This window comes from Impatiens glandulifera, chromosome 3 (genome assembly GCF_907164915.1).
Source record: "Impatiens glandulifera chromosome 3, dImpGla2.1, whole genome shotgun sequence".
Classification (NCBI taxonomy): domain Eukaryota; kingdom Viridiplantae; phylum Streptophyta; class Magnoliopsida; order Ericales; family Balsaminaceae; genus Impatiens; species Impatiens glandulifera.
Window position 1 is genome coordinate 2,839,703 of NC_061864.1, and position 20,579 is coordinate 2,860,281.

Here is a 20,579-nt window from a genome sequence, read left to right on the forward strand (position 1 = left end):
GTTTTTTTTTCCTTAAATGTTAAAATATGCCTAATTATTTTCTTTTTTTTTTTTTAATCATGAACTGAAATTGAATAACTTTTCTGAATTACAGATCACTTACAGTCATTTTGACCAAACTAACATTTTATTTATATTTTTAAAATGTAGGATCTCTTAATAAATAAACTTAAATTTATCAATTGAAAAAAAATGATTTGATATGAAAAAAAGTTTAGAGTTAAATTAAACATCGATAAAAAGTTTAGATTTTAGTGATATATATATATATATATATATATATATATATATATATATATATATATATATATATATATATATATATATATATATATATATATATATATATATATATATATATGTTTTAACATTATTTCATTTTGTTATTTTTTGACTAATCAAATTGCGACACATCATTCTCTCCCCATTCCCTCCCTCAAATTCTTTCTCCCAATCCTTTCTCATCTAGAATATACGATGAAATCAAACAATACATGAATTTCAACAACATTATTGTAAAAAAGAAACAACATTTTAGCATTTTTGTTGTACAACAATAAAAATATATAAACAATATTAAATATCATTTATAAGACATAAATAAAAAAGACATAAATAAATAGATAATTTCAAAATATTATAAAAACTAGGAACATCCCTGTGTGGGATGTACACAGATAAAAATATATTGTTACAACGTCCCGCGTTTATCAAATTTGGTGTTGAATTTAAAATATAAAGTGTTATTAGCCTAATTGGTTAAAGAGTTATAATTGTTTTTGTTAGGTTGTGAGTTCGAAACATACCTATAGAATTTTTAATTTTATTTTTAACCGTTTTAAGTTTATGGACGAGTCAACCCAAAATCCGATCCAAATATTCATTTACTCTTACATATATATCCAAATTAACCACGGCTCTCACCCGGGAATTCAGACTCTTTCAAAATTAAGCATCATTATATATATATATATATATATTATAAATATATTTATATATTATAAATATTTAATGTTGGTGACATACAATCATAAAGTCTAAACATGTATAATTCAACCTTTTTTTTACTCCTAACTATTTAATAAAAAGACTTAGTAGTTAACATCATTCATGTAAATTTTGATACAGTCCATAATTTAAAGGAATACATATGGGGAAGTGGAGGCAAACAATTCATTTGCATTTTTTAAGTTGAAATAAGTTTTTTCACCTAAGCTCAATATTATATTTACGTTTTCAAAGACAGTGATGCTACAAGGGAAATGAACTCTGCAATCTAAAAATATGGTCTTTGCCGACGTTCCTTTCACGTTAATATACTTCGTATTACTCACTTTAATTGCTTTCATTTGTAAAAAAACTAGTAAAGTGCTAATAATATGTATTTTTGTTCTTATGTCCCCTTTTGTAGTTAAAATCTCGTTAAATCAAACCAATACATGCATTTCATTGTCATAATTTACATAAATCTCAACATTTTAACATTCACATAGGTTATGTAACAATAAATGCCACAAGGAGTTAATAAATAGATAGATAAATTCAATATATTACTTAAATATTATATTATGAATGTTACATGTTGGCGACATAAAAATCACTAAAACATGAACAATTCAATTCTTTTTACTGCTACTACACAATAAAAAGATTTGGCAATACTTAACATTCTACACTAATATAGTTCATGTTGGATTTGAGATTTGAGAAACTATTCATTCTTTCCAAGTTTGAAAAGACTTGACCTAAAGTAAATGAACCTGCGGGATCAAGTGGAGAAGGATGAAGATGGCATTATTCATGGTGGAGTAAGTTTTTAAGGCTACAAATATAGAATTCTTCCAAAGAAATAAATGTGATTCTTACCAAATAGTCAGATTTGACTATGAAAATTATTCTTACCACATGGTGAGATTATGGAAAAAATTGTATAATTTTCAAAATTTATTTTCATTGTTCACAAAAATATGTTAAAATGTATATGAAAAGTTTTAAGCTTATTTTAAAAATTCAAGAACCTTTTAACAAATATATTAAACTAAGAAATAATTTGATTCTTTATCTCTAATTTGAACACATGAATTTTAGCCTTTTTTTTATATATATATTTAAAGTGCTAATAATATATATTTTTGCTCTTATGTCCTTTCGTAGTTAAAATCTAGTTAAAACTCAACAAATACATACATTTTATCGCCATAATTTACTTAAATTTCAACATTTTAGCATTCACTTATATTACAAAACAATAAATGCTAAAGGGAGTTAATAAATAAATAAATATATATATAAAATTTTAATATATTACTTAAATATTATAAATGTTACATGTTGGCATACAAATCACTAAAAACATGAATTTTTCGATTTAATGCTAACTACTGCTTAATAAAAAGATTTGGCAGTAATTATCATCCTACACAAATATAGTCCAGGTTGGATTTGAGATCCGATAAACTATTCATTCTTTCTAAGTTTGAAAAGACTTGACCTTAAGTAACCTTTAAGTAAAAGGACATTTAGGGATGTGGAGAAGGATGGAAGATGGCATTATTTATGGTGGAGTAAGTTTTTTCACCGGAGCTCGATCTGATATTCACATTTTTAAAAACAATGTTGGTGCAAGGGACATGAGTACTGCAATCTAATAATATGGCATGTTTTGAGACCGATGTTCCTTTTATGTTGATATAATTCACATGGCTCACTTTAACCGCTTTCACCTGTATAAATAAAAATAAAAAAACTTAAAGATAAAAAAAAATTAGAAATGGGATTAGGGAACTAAAGTGTTAAGTAATTAACCTGTTCTGTGGTATTGAAATAATGTTGATCAATGATGATAGGGTTCCTTGTATTGTGAAGCAAAATATTCTTAAATGTTATATTTCTAGCATATCCATTCCCTCCCTAAATTACATTAAAAAATTAAATAGTTAGAAAATAAAATCCCTTCAATATTTATAATATTTATATATATTACCGGCCATGTTTTTATCCTTGCTCCATTTGTTGTCCTATTGAAAGTGCAGTTCTTTACAAGTATTCCTTCCACTTGGGCATAATCTCCATCCTTTCCAAGACTTCCAACACTAATAAATAAACAACAATATTATTGTATTAAATAGACATTTTGACTATAAGATATATAAAATATTAAAGATTTAATTACCTTAAACCATGGCCAGGTCCACATTGAACCCCTTCTATAATAATATTTGAACACTTATTATTAATGGCAACACAATCATCTCCTATCATAGACAAAATATGAAGACTTACCCATTAATAAATTATTAATGAGCAATAATATATAACTACAATTAGCTAATTTGAATGAATGTATTACCGGTTCCGATGATGGAGTTCATGATATGGATGTTAGTTGAAGAAGATATGTCGATTCCATCAGTGTTAGGACTATGCTCTGGAGCGATTATTTTTATGTTAGATATTTTGACGTTGTTGCAACCATTTATGCTTATATGATTTCTCGGAGGGTTAATATGAGTCAATCCTCTAACTTCAATATTGTTGCATTGACTAAACCTCAATGCCTGTACGACGTAACAAATCATAAGAAAAACAAATAAAAGAAAGTTTAGTTTAATATAAATTATATGTTGTAGTAAAATCACTTAAAGTTAAACTCTATCTCACCGTTGGTCGAGAACAATTTCCCATTCTTGGATACTACAAACAAATAATATAGAAATGAAGAGTTAAACATTTATTATTATTTAAATGTTGTTTGAGAGAATAAAAATGTCCTAACAATATAGAGTTTAACTTACTTTGTATTGAAATGAATGTTCAAAATTGTTATCGTGGAGGTATATGGGATTATTGTCACGCCACCATGGTACACCATTTCCATTAAGTTTTCCTTCTCCATAAATATTAAGTCTATTCACTTGTGAGAACATTATCCATGTGTTCCATGCACATTCCGCCCATCTATTTATACTTTTCGGCGCTATCAGAGTTCCGTCGATCTGAATTTGAGGGGATTGACATTTGCAAGGGCCATTGAAAAGCAAAGATCTAATAAAGAAAGTCTTTTTAGCCGGCACTACCATAACAGCGGTGTCACTTGTACATGCACAAGTTGCTTTCCATGCTCGTAAAAATGCCTTCACGAATAAATACAAAATGTTTAGTCTAGCAAAACATAACTCGTCACCTTAACAATGTTATATTTTCAAATAATTAAAATATTTTACCTTGGAATCATCGGTATTCCCATTTCCAACTGCACCATATTGTGTCACATCAAATGTAATAGCAAGACAAATATCTAGATTAATAATGCAAACCAAAAAGAATAAACCAAAATGATTCTGCACAAAGAAAACCAAAATAAATAAATGTCAATATGTTTCTCAAAATAAAATTATAATTAGATTCAATAAGTTGACAGAGAAGGTCGTTTTCACCATTATTAATCAATTCAACTATGCATGAAAAAACTCAAATGAAGCTTATTGAAACAAATTCAATTTGTCAAACCCAATAGTTGTTGTTGATTTTATAGTCTTTTAAGTTCAATATTTTAGGAAAATGTATAAATTTAAAAATATTTCATGTATATTTTTAAATTTCAAGACTACTAACATAAGTATTTTTTAGGATTTAAAAAATATAAAGGAATTTAATTTGAAATTGTGTGATTGTAATTTGTAGACTTAAATTATTATAGTTTCATGAATTTCATCCCGTTAGATTTGGTTGAATGGACCATTTTAGAACTTAACTTGATATAAAAGGAATTAAAAAAATGAAAGGAAACTTGTATTTTTCAATACTTTTCATAAACAAATGCTTTGGTAAACAATATATATTCCCTAAAAGAAATGTTTATTTTAAACATTAAACATTGACCAAGTAAAATGGGGTTTTTACCTCTGTATATGATGTATATTGTAAAAACCAATGAAACTTAATAATAATAAAATATATCACACATTACACATATTATGTATAATAATATTTTTTTTTTATTGTTTAGCATGTCTGATTTTCCCTAATATTTATGTATTTTACTCTAATTCTATAAATCTTTCGATTATAATAAAATTTTAGGTCAAAACATAATTAACATTGACCTTTTTCTTGGGATAAATTTAGAACTATTTGAAAATATTATTGTCCTTGGGCAAATGTTCTTTATTGGTTTGTTGATAAAATAGGAAGATTTGACTCAATTATTTAATTCCTTTGAAAATTATTCTGATCACATATAAAAAGATTATAATTTTATTCACAAAATAAGTTAAGAATGTGACTAAATATTTTTTTTTTTATTTTGATGATCAATTTGATAATATTTTGGAATTTAGAGTCATCTTAACAAGAAGAAAATCTTATGCTTTTATTCACAAAATAAGTTAAGAATGTGACTAAATATTTTTTTTTTATTTTGATGATCAATTTGATAATATTTTGGAATTTAGAGTCATCTTAACAAGAAGAAAATCTTATGCATATTTTTAAAATAGAGGGCCTTTCTACAATACACTAAATAATAACTAATTTTATTCTCTTCTCCCAATTGAAAGCTCTTTTTAATTTTTTGCTAAGAGACTGCAACCTACTTAATTCCATAAATTTGAGGATTAATTTGATCTCGCCAAAGTATATGGGTTAAATTAAACATTGAGATAAAATCTAAGGGTAAATACGTGTTTTACTCACAATTCTCTTTGACATTATTTCTATCTATTTTAGTTCTATATGGATAAAATTGTATAACTTTTTCTTCACAAAATATTTATTTATTTTTTGGCTGAAATTGTTAAAATTACGATAGAGAATAATTTTAAAATTTCATGATGTTGTTTGAGTTTCATAACGATGAGTGAATAAATAAAATAAGCTGAACAAATCAATTATGCGGTATCGTAATCATTGAAATTTATCATTGTCTACGGAGTGGTAAACAACGCCAAAAAATATTTTGAAATGTAATAACTAACCATTTATATATATTATCAAAATAATAAGAAACTCGTATAAATCAACTAATAATACATATAAGAGCACTCTAAATGAATTATTAACTTTAAAAACTCTTTATTAAACCAAAGAAAAATAACTCCGCATCCCAATTTTATCTCATTTGTTTGTTAAGTATAGAATATACATAGACTCCAGAAACTTTACCAAATTAATTGGGGGTATAAACTGTAAACCACCCAACAAAAGTTGAGTATTAATTGAATTATAAAAATTCAAGATTAAAAGTCTAATCTAAAAAAAACAGAATGTCGAATCGAAAAAATAAATAACATCAACTCAAATCTAAATAATAAAAAAAAATAAAACTCTCTGATGCTTTAAAATAAATAATAATAATAATAAAATTGAATGAATTAAGAACAAAAATGACTTTTATAAACTAGTTTAGAGAAAAATAAAAATACTTAAATTATAATTTAATATATATATATATAAATTAACAGTATTTATTTTAATTGTTTTTATATAATTCAATATATAAATTTTAAATATTATCAAACTAATTTAAATATAAGTATTTAAAATTTAAATCATGATAGGATAAGAGAGTGAATTTGGAGCTCAAATCTATTGTTTCAAATCATATGTTTTACTGAGTACCACCTTCACGAAAATTAATTATTTTAAAGAAAAAATAATGAAGAGAGAAGGAAAAACCCACATATTTGGTTGTTGGTGAAGGTGGTACAAATTGGAACATAAATTTTGAAAAAAGTAATGAAGAGAGAAGGAAAAACTCACATATTTAGTGAAGGTTATACAAAGTGAAACATAAATTTTGGAACAACAAATCTCATCTCGAGAATTTGGGAGAAGAATGTGGAAGAGAATGATGTGTCATTATATCATTGGTTGGAAAAACATAAAGATTGAGGAGAGGTTTATTTTGATGCTACCATACAGGCAAAGCATGATTCTCCTTGTTGATTATTTTCTTTTTGTAGAGGTGGCAGGACCTTAGTGCATGTATGGGTAGTAGCATCAAAGTATACCCAAAATTTTTATAAATTTTTATTTTGGCCAATCAAATTGAATTGCACCACATGACATTCCTTAATTGTCATATTGGTTCAAATCTGTCCAAATATTTGTATTGGGAGAGTGAATGTTTTTTTTATATAAAAATACTTTTAAAATATTGATATATATAAATAAAAAATATAAATTTAAAATGTAAAAAATATTTTAGTTAATAGATTAGATTGAGTGGTTATTTGACTAAAACTAACCAAGGCCTTAATCTTATACCATAGAAATGACAAAATTTCCAACATATTTACTTATTTAGACATGAAAATATTATCTAAAAAACATTGCCAATATATATAGACATGAAATAATATCCAAAAAGCATTTGTACTAGAATATCTTGGTCCATCTATGATGAAGGAAACTCAAGTAGTAGATGATAAATAAGCCGTACAAAGTAAGCAGCAGTAAGTAATAATAGTAAAACAATCTGTGTCTGTGTAGACAAAGACAAGACACTGCAATCCAAATCTACTACTACTACTACTACAACAGTAAAAGCAGCAGTAAATAATAATAGTAAAACAATTTGTGTAGTAGAAACTGCAATCCAAAGCTACTACCACTACTAGTCTACTGCTACTACTACAATACTCCTCCTAATCCTCTCCTCCCAAAACAAAACACATTAAAATTTCTCTGAACCTTTTTGTCTCCTTCCCGTGTCGTCCTCCTCCTCCTAATACATCTCCACAACCAAACTCTCTTCTTCTTCTTCTATGATGGCACTGCAATCATAATATTAACATGTCAGAATACCAACCAACATATTTGCTAAATTTATTTTTTTAACAAGTGAGGCCTTCTTACTGTATGTGGATGTATCTATCTGCTCAGGTAACTCCTTTATGTCTACTTCAAACCTCTCTTGAACCTGCGCAATTCAAACATGCGTGTGTGTGTGTGTAATCAAAACAAACCAGATATACATACTCACTCCTTCAAACCAATATAAAATATATATATATATATATATATGTGTGTGTGAGGAATTTCGAACCTGATTGAGGACCTCAGAGTCAGACGCAGATGAAACAAATGTGATGGCCAGACCTTTTGTCCCGAATCTACCAGCTCTGCCAACCTATAAATAGGAAATCAATCCTTCTTAGCAACAACAACCACAACCATACTGTTTGTTACACAAGAGTGTCTTAGAAGAACAAACTAACCCTGTGGAGATAGGTGTCTGCAGAATCTGGCATATCGTAATTGATCACGATGTTGACTCGTTCAATGTCTATTCCTCTCCCTACTAGATCTGTTGCTACGAGTATCCTCTTGTTTCCCTCCTTGAATCCCTTGTAGCGTGTCAACCTTCATTAACACAATAAATATCAATTCAATCATTCCCTGGACTATGCATGCCAGAAAAACAAACTTGAAACTTTTTATCACTTGAGTTACTAAATTTTGTACAGCCCACGACTCATTTTCTATAAGAACAACAACTTTGGCCCATGAATAAAGATGTCACAGTGGATGTGTAAACGGACCTTTCCTCTTGGGACATGCCAGAGTGAATGCAGATTGAAGGGAAATTACAATCCACGAGCAACTTGTTCAGCTCTGCTGCTCGGCTGACACTTTTTACAAATATGACTATTTGATTGAAATCCAATGCATCCAAGAGATCGTTCAACTTGCGATTCTTTTCCATCTCACTCAATTTGATGTAGTGCTAACCATTTAAAAAATATTAAAAAGTTAGTCAAATCCAACAAACACAAAAAAGAGCATAGAACAAGAACACATAATTGTAGAAACCCTAGAGTAGTACCTGCACAAGACCGTGAAGTGTCAACTTTGCCTCGTCGTCGACATAAATTTCCATAGGCTGAAACGAAGAAATGCCAGGTTAAAGCTTATTAGGATTTAGGACCCTTCTTGAAGTCAGTGGAATCAACTACATAAATGTATGGATGAATGTCCATTGGATTGAGATTCCAGTCCATCCAAATGTCTCTCATTGCAGATACCCTTCTATAGACAACCCAAGAACCTTGTTGCTCAAACTTTGCTAGTATTAAACTAAGAAGAGGCAAGAAAAAACATAATAAAAATGACCTAACTCTCAACACACTCTCTTTTGAAGTACTATTATACTCAGTTTCAACCATATCTTATTGGTGACGTAGAATATGAAGAGAGGTTGCAGTTAGTAAGTTGACATCAAAACTCAAGTGGACACGAAACATTACATCTTGCATAAATTTCTTGCAAACAGGGCGGATCTCCTTGCTAAGTGTTGCTGAAAACATCATAACTTGCTTGTCATGGGGAGTTAATTTGAAGATCTCTTGCACATCCCGCCTCATATCTACAATGCATGGAAAGCAAAGCACTTAAGAACTAAACACACAAACTGACACGGCATAAAAAAGAAACCTAATTTGCTCATGTTCAATACTGCAAGAAAACATACCTAATGATTCCAGCATCTTGTCACATTCATCAAGAATGAAATGCCTCACATTCAACAGGTTAAGATCTTTCTCCCTTGCAAGTGCAAGAATTCTTCCAGGTGTTCCCACAACAATATGAGGACATTCATTTTTCAACAGATCCTTGTGACTCTTAATATGGACACCACCATAGAACACAGCAACCTTAATATCGGGCAAGTAAGTGCTAAATCTCTCAAATTCATGACAGATCTGTGACAGTAGATGACAGGGAATGGAAGAATAAATATAACATATAATTTGCAAAAACTTGGGCTACAGATAGATAAATATTGTTCTTTTTGATTCATAGATAAAAACATGCCTGATAAGCTAGTTCCCTTGTGTGGCAAAGAACAAGGGCAGCAATCTGGCCTGGAACAGGCTCAATTTGCTGCAATGTTGACAGCACAAACACAGCAGTTTTCCCCATCCCGGATTTTGCTTGGCATATTACGTCCATACCCAAAATTGCTTGAGGGATACACTCATGTTGTACTGGTGATAACCAAAGAAAATTCGAGCGAAGCAACCCTCAGTTTTAATTAAAAGCCTTACCAAACAAGTTAGATCTCCAAAAAGCGAGACACGGATAATAGTGATTTACCTGAGGAATGAGAAATTAAAATTAACTTCAATGCTCTGAGCATTTATGAAAATAGTTGTGTGGAAAAGGTTTGATAGGGAAACTACACTCTATTAATGTGTTGCGTGTACCTTCAGAAGGATGTTCAAATCCAGAGTCAACAATGGCACGGAGTAGTTCTGGCTTCAATAGGAAATCTCTAAAACCGGAGCTGTGAATTCCAACATATCCCCTATAGACAAAGTAATAGAAAAGGAATCACAAACTAAATAATACGCAACAGAACAGTAACAGTAAAATATGTAAGTCATTAACATAGATCTAGGAGATACAATGAGATAAAGAAAATATTCAAGACGCGAGTAGAAGCTCGCTCAGATAACCTTGATGCAACAAATTACTTCTACTCTAAAAGTTTTGCAGGCAAAAGAAATCATTATGTCAAGCTTAAATAGTACTTTTTTAAATCTACAGAAAAAGAAATGAACACTTGAAGTCAATAAATGGCAAATAACTAGTTACGTATCCATGAATAGTAGGGGAACTTACTTCTTGGCGGATTCACCGTTAACCTTGCCGGTGACAGAGTCGAGAGCTTTCTCATCGTCTTCTTCGTAGTCGAGAAGCTCTTCTTCGTAAGCATCGTGTTCTTTGGTTTCGCCCATTCCTGAGAAAGAAGAACTGTACAGGTTAAGATTTTGGTTGGAATCTTGCGAGAAGCTGAAGGAGGAAGAAGAAGATTTGAAGGAAAACCTGTAGATCTAGAAGATGGGGGCTAGGTTTTGGGGTCTCTGCAGACGACACACTGTTAGAAAGAAACAACACAAAATGAAAAATAAAAACTGGGAGGAAGAGAGAGAATGAGGCTAGGGCTTAACCTACATTTAAAGGGAGGATAACTTCTTCGTGTTTGACTTAATTGTCCTTACATTTTCAAAACACGCCTTCAAATTTAATAAAAAATATATTAACCTAAATAATTATAATTAATATTTGTTTTGTTTTTTAAGGTGATATTTAATTATATTGACAAGAAATTATTTTTTTACAAATTTTAGATAATAAATAATTGGTTTTTAATAAATAATTTCTTATCAAATAATTTCTTTTATTAATTTAATTTAATCTCACTTTTTATAGTCATTTCTAATTTTTATTTTATTTGCTTTTAAAAGTTTCACCAATAACACTTTGTTATGGAGATGTGTAGATCTATTTTAAAATTTAAAAAATATTTAATTTATTATAATTATTTAAAAATAAAATATCAAAATTTTAAATAGTAATTTGTTATAGTTCACTAATAATATTTCACTCCAAATATGCTTAAATATTTTTCAAATATAAGAAATCCATTTATCTAGTGTAGGTAAATATCGTATTAAAAATATAATATATATAATCATTTTAAAAATATTTTTTTAATATAATTTACTCAATTTCTTATACACATATATCACGCTACACTATTAAAATTTTTATAATCTGAACACACTATTTAAATTCAAAATATTAAATTCAAATGTATTAATCCTTCAAATTCACACTCTTATCATGATTTTGTTAAATTTTATTTATAACTTTGAATATAAATATATATTTTATAAGTAAATATTTTAACCCATTAATTGATCTTTCCATTAAACACTATTAATTATATATATATATATATATATATATATATATATATTAATTTTTTTCTTACATGTCAGGTAACAGATAATCATATGAGATTAAACTGAATATTGGTGTAACAAACTAGGTCAATTTGAATGACATTTATCTACAATTTTCATAATATACAGCCAATATAACTTTTTTGAATTGAAATATATTTTTTCAATTAAATTATAGAAACTATTAAGAAAAAACCTAAAAAGAAAATTGAATAAATTAATACATAATAAGATTTAATAATTATAATTTAAAATCTCTTCCATCAAATTTAATCTCATTATAGAACAATATCAACTATAATTATCACATTATCATTTTTTCGCCAAAAGAATTTAGGTACTTCACTCAGTATTAATCACGCTAAATTTAGATATTGATTATTTTCAATTATGCAATAGATAAAAAAAAATTGTTATACAATCTATAATTCATTACAAATAATATAAGAGATGATAAAAAGTTAAGCTTGTTAAAAAAATTAAGATTTTCACTGTTTTCTTCTATATTTATCAGGTTAATAGTATGTTACAATTGGAGAAAGAGGGAAACATAGATTGGTGTTAGTTGGAAAAAGAGGAAAGGATAAAGATAGAGATTGAGTATATATATATATATATATATATATAATTAAACACAAAAATAAATAATAAATTTTGAGTTGAAAATGAGACAAATAGTGGAACTGGTTTGCCCCCCCAAATAGTTGGAGAGGTTACTTTTATCGGGTCTAATGGTATTTAATCTTTTAAGCCTAATGCTTTATTCATTACAACATTATGGAAGGTTGGGAGAGATGTATGAAGCCCGATTAAGGGCATTTACATATAAGACCTTATTGTCGCCTTTAGAGGATCTTATTTCAGATGTCAGATCGCACTTGTCCATAGCTCATGGTCCATCAAAAGTAAGGGTGACTAGTTTGTTTAAGTTCCTAACTCGAAAATAAAATTAAAAATTAAAAAAAAAATTAAATTCGAATTATATAGTATATTTGTTAATGACAAGTATTGAGATATTGAATTGATAGCCTACATGCATCCCCCAATCTTGAAATAAGTTAGGGAACCTTTTTTCTTCAAAGCTCAACAAAAACACCCCCAGCCATGACCAATTTAGTTCACTTTTATTTTTTCTTGTGCGAAGAAGGCCCATCAACACATGTTCCTAGGCCAAATCTTTTATTAGCCCAATTTTGAAGAAGTAGGCCCACTCTTGTTCAATCTCAATCAAATTCATCATCGTCTTCTTCAGCAGCAACCTTGGATTCACTCTATTCTCACCGCTCACTATCACAATGGATTACAGATGAGTAGCCAGAAACCTGAAGAGAATACATAGAAACCAGGAAAGCCTTCTTCTCTGCATTGATATTCTCCAGTCATTGACATCATCATCTTCCCACTGCTGAGATATCTCTGTTGCTTCCTTATTAACAGAAATTGTTGAACTTAATCAAGTTATGAAACCAGTCGCGGAGTGAAGAAGAAAAACAGAAGCCGCCTCGGCTAAGTGAAACGAAGTAGACGGAAAAGGGGTGAGGTCGAATTTTTTGGAGCTGTCTGGTCTCTACACTAGAGCGGCGGCCTCTCGATTTCACACTCAAAATATCAGAGAGAACTAATATACCAGAGTTACAAAACCCATTGGAGCTTGCTGCTGCTGCTACTGTCACAAAAGAGAAAAACTTCAGCCACCTGTTTTTCTTCAATCGGTCTTTCATCATCAGAAGTAAGGTTCATTTACAGTTTTTAATTGCTAGAATAGGAAGAGCTAGTTTGTAGAAGATGTTTCCCTTTCCATTTGAGTGTTTTTTTTTGTAGAAGATGTTCCTTTCAAAGCAATGAAATGAGATTTTGATGAAAGAATGACTTAAGATCTTTTCGTTTTGATGGTTGTTTGGCTTATATTCTAAATTTAAATTTTTAAAGGTTGTGTTAGATAAGTTCTAGCTAGTTTTTATTGAATTGATTTGATGTTTTGGTAGCGATTTGAATCAAAAACTATAAGGTGTCAAAGTTGTGTTTTAGTAAGTAGTTGCTGAAAGTTTTGATGAGGATGTGATCCAATGATTCATATGCTCTGCAATTTGTCAAAATAGTTCTATATCTTGTCCAAGATTGTGTAAACTTGATTGAAATTGATCTAGACGAATTGACAGTCATTTTAGGGTTTCAATTCCAGAATCTGTTCATTTATCTTTAAATAGATTGCAAACTGTTTTTCTCTTTATGAAATGAGCTTAAATTTTGCCAAGTTGTAGTTCAACATGATGACAATGATGGTGTGAATTTAATTGCACAAAACCTAGTTGAATTGAACGTCAAATTGATGAAAACTGAAAGTGTGACAATTCAGAATTTCAGATTCTTAAACCTACTGTAATTTGAGTTTTTCTCTCAAATGAACTAAAAAATGATGATTCTTGTAAAAAGTTTTCAAGGAAAATCTGTTCTGAACATCTCTCACGTTTTAAAGTTTTGCATTTCAAATCATATTGAAGCTCAAATCATCTGTTTTTGAAATGCTGCAAAGCTGAAGTTAAAACTGGAAAATTAAAATGAATGGATCCACTGTTTTGGATTCAATTTTGACAATTTTGCTCATTTTACTGCTTAAATTTTGTTAGGCATATTAATGTGATTATGGTTCTGCGTTTGCTGATGATAGTTTTTTTTGTGTACAATAAAGTACTAGTTCAGCTTGATGAAATGATCAATCTTTCCGTGTTCCACTTGCAGAGCAGAAATAACATATTGCATGACGGTTCTGAAGTAAGCTGGAATGAATAATAATATCATGTGGAGACAACTCAGGAAAATGTGTGAGATTGCTGCTTTCTCTTCTGCTCTTTCTGCCCGTTCTCCCTTTCCATATATCAACACTGCCAATGGGAACTTCAGCTCGCTTGTAGCAACTACAATGCATAATAAACCTCTTCTATCCTTCCATACCTTCACAAATTTTTGCTCATATTCCACTTCTTCTGTCAATGACGATTTCAATGCTTCAACAGTTGAATCTGATGACGAAAATAACAATAATTTGGACAGTGTTAACAACTATGTTGAAATTGAAGATGACAAAGATGTATCAGTCATTTTAGATGTTCTCGCTTCATCAGGAGGCAATCAAGAGAAAGCAAAAAGCTTGCTGGATCAATGTGGATTAGCTTTATCATCACGGTTAGTTATGAACGTCCTTTCTGGTGTTCGAAATGACTGGGAAGCTGCATTGACCTTCTTCCATTGGGCTGGAAACCAAACAGGCTATGAACATTCTTGGCGTGAATACCATTCAATGATCTCCATTCTCGGTAAGATGAGAAAGTTCGATATCGCCTGGTCTTTGATAAAGGAGATGACGAAGAACGGGGAATCTCTCGTTACTCATCAGACGCTTGCGATCATGATCAGGAGATATTGCGCAGCCCACGAGGTTAAAAAGGCTATTGATACGTTCTACGCTCACAAACTCTTCAAGCTTGATTTCGGAATGGAAGAATTCCAACATCTTATATTCGCCCTTTGCCGCTACAAAAATGTGAAGGCTGCCGAGAGTCTTTTGCTCGAAAACCAAAACATTTACCCGTTTAATACGAAGAGCTTCAATATCGTTCTAAACGGATGGTGCAATACCTTCTGTAGCCCACGAGAGGCGAGGAATATTTGGAGAGAGATGTCTGAACGAGGAATTAAACACGACGTTGTGTCGTATTCTTGTATGATATCTTGTTACTCTAAATCGGGTAAAACCCACCATATGATCATCAAGCTTTTCAACCAAATGAAAGCATTGGGGATCAAACCGGATAGGAAAGTGTACAATATAGTCATACACGCTTTAACTAAATCCCGTCTTGTTAACGAAGCTCGAGAAATCATGAAGGAAATGGAACAAAACGGTGTTAATCCAAATTCCATCACGTATAACTCGCTTATTCAACCTCTATGCAAATCCCACCAATTGAGCGAAGTTCGAGGGGCTTTCAGCGAGATGTTGGAACGCGGTTTGTTGCCCACAATCTCTACTTACCACGCTTTGTTCGAGGTATTGAGGACTGGCGAAGAGACTTTTTCGTTTCTGGAGAAGATGCGTGAAACAGGTTGTCCTCCGAATAATGATACGTATGTCATGCTTATTCGTAAGTTTTGTCGTTGGCGAGATTTCGATACTGTTTTTAAGCTGTGGAATGATCTGAATAAGTGTGGGGGACGCGATAGGAGTGCTTATGTTGCGTTGATTCACGGGCTTTTTTTGAATGGGAAGTTGGAGGAAGCGAATAAATACAATTGTGAGATGAAGGAGAAACATTTTTTACCTGAACCGAAGCTAGATGAGAGGTTACAGATTTGGGCGTCTGGCAGAAATGTTATAAATTTGAAGAATAGTTGCATCGATTCAAGTCCGTCAGCAGACAAATCCGGAAAGATTGTTGAAGGAAGAAGGCGTTATATCGAAGAAACAGATATTAGAAGAGTTGTCATTGATCGGGGATTCTCTTTGTTAGCGCAATAGCGGTCCGTGCATCTCATTTGTTGGTGTGTTATTATTTCTATGTTTTAACTATCTAAATCAATTTGTTCAATCATACATTAGGAAGAACAGTGAAGTGAAGCCCATGATTAGAATGAATAGAATCTTAGTCTAGTTTCATTAATGTGTCTTTTTGGCTGTTGTATGTAAAAAGAAATAACAAATAGGTTACATGATGAAACTCATAGTGGAGCTATTATGGGGGTGCTTTGCAATTCTAATTTCCAACTATCATTTGGAGATCAAGTAGAAAAGGATGAACAATTATTTTGGAATGATAAATAAAGGTATATTTTTTTATTGTAATGTTATGGACTTCCATTATGAAATTATTATACTTTAATTTCCAATTTACTCCTTATTACTCTTCTTATATAGTTTCCTAAATTCTATGTTATTTGGATTGCTATCTTTTTCTTTTTTATTTTATTTTGAAGTATGTTATTTGGTTTCAGAGTATTTATTTTAACTTTTTAATTTAAAAATTCAGCACAATCCCACACTAATGAATGGGGATAACACAAGAGATGGAGTGAACTTACTTTCCTTGTCACAGACAGATTTAATTCATGGTTAAGTTGAGTTTGCTTGAGATTATTATGCTTGATAAATTTTAAATTCTAGTTCATTGTTGATTCTTGTCTCATTTTATTACTATTCTAGAATCAACACGGAAATAAAAAAATAAAATTTATCAACACGGAAATAAAAAATAAAATTTATGATAGAATTGTGTTTCTAAAGTATAACATATATTAAAATTCTTATAAAACATGGTAATATATATATATATATATATTATTGTATTTATTAGTAATGTATGACTGAACACAAATATCGGTTAAACTGAAAAATATTGTCCCAAATAGAGTAATTTGAATAGAAAAAACATACATAACTTAAAACAATTTAATCCAATCTTTATGCACAAATTTTAAATCATAATTTTATATTGTTTTTGTGACCAACTTAATTTGTGGATGCAGCTAGTTTGATATTGAATTGTTTAAATTCTTTTAAAAGTATTTATTTTCCTTAGGGAACATGCCATTCTTATTTATTTTATTTGTATGAAGCTTTTTTTATATTCATTTATTTAAATAATTTATTATCACATTATATATATTTTTTAATTATCAAAATATTAAACTTATCAATTCAAATTAAAAAAAAAACTTTTACTTTTATAATTTTATTATTAATTAATATAAAGATGATTTTGATAAAAAAAAGTACCAAAAATCATGTTATAATAAGTCATCAAAAATTTGAAATAAACGTAAAAAAGAGAATAAATTTCTTTAATTAATAATTATAATAACGCACATAAAGAGGGATAGCAAAACGGTTCAATTAATTTAATTTAATTTAATTATATATATTATGATAAATGGTTCGTTCTTTCTTCCTCTTATTCTGGTTGAAATAGCTACAGTGGAGCCTAAACTTCTCACTACTATTACCCCGTCTTCCTTCCTTCTCAGATTGAAACCGCCGCGATTGAGTTTTCACTTCTGAAACTGATCCAACTTCAAATCATATCCTTCAACAGGTTTGATTTCATTATCTATTCCGCCGCGTTTTACAATTTCTTTACCTTATAATCCGATGGAATCATTCAATTCTAGACTTCTCTACTACCTGATTTCGATCGATGTAATCATGATTGTTCTTTAGTTTAATGCGTATCTTCTTGCTTGTTTTCCTTCAATTATTCATCAGTCCAAGTGTGTTTTCACTTTGAGTTTCTTTAGTTGATTATATCACGGAATTAGTTATTCATTTGCAGGTTTCTGAAGTGCGATCTCTGTTCTGATTCGAATTTATTCGTCTCCATTACATGCATTTTTTCATATCTTCGCATACATATAGAGTGATTTGGATGTAATGATGATTGTGGTTTAGTTTAATGCATAGCTCGTGATTTTCTTGCTTGTTTGCCTTCAATTATTGATCAGTCCAATTTCTTTAGTTGATTATATATATCACAGAATTAGTTATTCATTTGCAGGTTTTTGGAGTGCGATCTCTGTTTACATGCAATTTTTCATATCTTCGCATATATATGGGGTGAGTGTGTCTCTCTACCAATTTTGTTTAGGGATCATTATTTCTTCTTCCAAGGTTTGTTAGTTAAAGTGTTGTTTGAATAAGGTAAAACCTAGTTCAACCTGCCAAATATACTCTCAAATCTCAAAAGATTATTATTACTATAAATGATACAATGAACACAGTTAGTTTAAACTTTTATAAGTTGTTCCTTTTGTTAATACTAATCATCAATATGGATATGAATCTGATTTGCAACAGAGCAGAAACTGTGTTGAATGTTGTTCTCCTCCCCCAGTTATAACTTTGGTGGATGAACCAGCCAACGGGTTGAAAATTCAAGGCCGAGCAGTGAAGAAAGCAAGCATTTCTGAAGATTTTTGGAGCACTAGCGCATGTGATCAGATAGATAATAGTACATTACAGTCCCAACGAAGTATGTCATCTATCAGATCATCAAATCAACCACCTGAGCCCAACACCTCTGCCGGTGGCATAATAGATCATCCTACTGAATTTATAAATCACGGCAAGTGCAAATTACTTAACTTATTACTTGGAACTACAGTCAACAATATAAAGAAACATGATTTCTGTCTTACAAAGTCGTTCAGTCAGTGCAATAAAATAGCTTCTTCAGTGCAATATTGACCTTGCAAACGAGTAATTTTAGTTTCTTTGTTGTCACATATACAATGATTTAAAGATCATCTTATGTTATCAACACCATGTATTAGAAAGTGTTATTTGGGTTGATTGGATATTGGACACATCAAAACCAGGCCAAATTCTTGAAGTGAATTATAAGATACCCTTTTGTTATTCTTATGTTGGCAGTTACATTTTCTGCTTAACATCATATTACTAATCAACCTTAAATTTTGATGGTGAAGGTCTTCTTCTTTGGAATGAAATAAGGCAGCAGTGGATAGGTAAAAGTGGTTCCAAAAACCGTAAAGAAGCTCAGGAGCAGACGAAGATAAGGTTAGTGTCTCGTTATATATGTTTCTTCCTGTCATATAATATATAAACTTATAGATTCATTTTTGTTGTTATTGCAGACTAAGTGAAACTTACAATAGTCTACTTGGAACAGACAAGCCATTTCCCACCCCAATTCCGCTACATGTAAGCTTGCCATAGCCTTGAAAGCATCGATTCGTAACAATTTGTTATGTTATGTTATGTTTGTTGGTTGATTGATTGACCACATCGGGTTTGTTTGATGACAGGAAATGATTGATTTTTTGGTTAATTTATGGGAACAAGAAGAAGAATTGAATGGTTGAGGCTGCTACCAAAAAGTATTGTCTATTTTCACCCTTCCATCTCGAATTCAAGGTTTCCAAAGTATGACTTAGTGAATTAACAAAAAAAGAAGAAGATTATATTCAATAGTCTATTTGTTACATTCATTAACATTTATTGTTACCATTTTATTAATGCTCCCCATTAAAGAATTTAAAATTTGGCATGTTTCTTCAATTGTGTTTGAGTTGCCTTTCTTGGATTTATTTGTTCTTTTATGATAAATTGACAACTCAAATCATAATAATGGCCAAATCTCATTGTCTATTGGTAAAAATGAAAAGTAATTTATTTGAAAATGTCAACAATAGTTTTCATTCTGAAACAGTTGTTTACAACATTTAATTAAATGCAATTAGTTTAATAATACTTTTAATTAAAAGGATTAATTAAGGGAAAATGAGCGCACGCACATGATAAAGTCCAAGAATCCAGATTTATATAAAAAGGAATTAAGCAAAGCCAAGTCAAGTTGATAATTTTCTAATTAGTCTACTTAATCAAGGTTAGCTGGCGGGTTAATTATGATCATGGAGGTCCTAATTAATTATAATAATGGCAAGTTGAGTCAGTATATATAATATTATTATCCAAATGCATGAACAATCAGTCCTTTTAATAATAATACACTGCATTGATACATTGAACCTCGTACCAAACATTGAACATAGGCCCATGTAACTTAGTCAATTGATTAAATCACACACTAATTTTTAAATATGATCAAATTAGCCCCCCACACGCCAAGCTAAGCCAACACAATATTTTTTTTTTATAATTATTTCTTAATGTTTAATTTCATATTTAAAAACCTTTCCATCTATAAAATAAAGTAATTTCAAAGAGGAAAAATAAATTGAGATAACTTCTATGTGATTCATGAAGCTTTAAATTTGTATAACTATCAATATTGAATTTTAAACTTTATCATCAAC

The 20,579-nt window shown here is 30.0% G+C and overlaps 4 protein-coding genes across 6 annotated transcripts; 2 read left to right on the forward strand and 2 right to left on the reverse strand.

Moving 5' to 3' along the window:
* Nucleotides 1-2,519: 2,519 nt before the first annotated feature.
* Nucleotides 2,520-5,709, reverse strand: LOC124928878 (probable polygalacturonase At3g15720). Its single transcript, XM_047469125.1, has 9 exons — nt 5,695-5,709; nt 4,224-4,340; nt 3,795-4,133; nt 3,661-3,693; nt 3,350-3,557; nt 3,173-3,254; nt 2,984-3,092; nt 2,806-2,910; nt 2,520-2,723 (listed from the first exon to the last, which is right to left on the reverse strand). The coding sequence occupies exons 1-9, from the start codon at nt 5,707-5,709 to the stop codon at nt 2,520-2,522; spliced, it is 1,212 nt and encodes a 403-aa protein (XP_047325081.1).
* A 1,695-nt stretch (nt 5,710-7,404) lies between these two features.
* Nucleotides 7,405-10,955, reverse strand: LOC124931267 (DEAD-box ATP-dependent RNA helicase 15-like). Of its 2 annotated transcripts, XM_047471697.1 has the most exons (12): nt 10,831-10,955; nt 10,627-10,744; nt 10,209-10,309; nt 9,817-9,989; nt 9,473-9,704; nt 9,249-9,367; nt 8,828-8,884; nt 8,544-8,728; nt 8,220-8,364; nt 8,048-8,131; nt 7,858-7,921; nt 7,405-7,775 (listed from the first exon to the last, which is right to left on the reverse strand). In XM_047471697.1, exons 2-12 carry the CDS (start codon nt 10,740-10,742, stop codon nt 7,765-7,767), a joined length of 1,287 nt encoding a protein of 428 aa, XP_047327653.1. In that variant the 5' UTR covers nt 10,743-10,744; nt 10,831-10,955; the 3' UTR covers nt 7,405-7,764. The 2 variants fall into 2 exon arrangements, with proteins under 2 accessions (XP_047327653.1, XP_047327654.1); XM_047471698.1 differs by lacking the exons at nt 10,627-10,744; nt 10,831-10,955 and having other exon boundaries at nt 9,817-10,098.
* Nucleotides 10,956-13,010: 2,055 nt separating this feature from the next.
* On the forward strand, nt 13,011-16,590 carry LOC124932909 (pentatricopeptide repeat-containing protein At5g15010, mitochondrial). 2 transcript variants are annotated; one of them, XM_047473618.1, is made up of 2 exons: nt 13,011-13,482; nt 14,498-16,590. In XM_047473618.1, exon 2 carries the CDS (start codon nt 14,536-14,538, stop codon nt 16,267-16,269), a length of 1,734 nt encoding a protein of 577 aa, XP_047329574.1. In that variant the 5' UTR covers nt 13,011-13,482; nt 14,498-14,535; the 3' UTR covers nt 16,270-16,590. The 2 variants fall into 2 exon arrangements, with proteins under 2 accessions (XP_047329574.1, XP_047329572.1); XM_047473616.1 differs by having other exon boundaries at nt 13,012-13,482; nt 14,493-16,590.
* A 1,210-nt stretch (nt 16,591-17,800) lies between these two features.
* Nucleotides 17,801-19,816, forward strand: LOC124932910. Its single transcript, XM_047473619.1, has 6 exons — nt 17,801-17,839; nt 18,285-18,357; nt 18,598-18,865; nt 19,230-19,320; nt 19,398-19,464; nt 19,569-19,816. The coding sequence occupies exons 2-6, from the start codon at nt 18,325-18,327 to the stop codon at nt 19,623-19,625; spliced, it is 516 nt and encodes a 171-aa protein (XP_047329575.1). The 5' UTR covers nt 17,801-17,839; nt 18,285-18,324; the 3' UTR covers nt 19,626-19,816.
* The last annotated feature ends 763 nt before the right edge of the window (nt 19,817-20,579 follow it).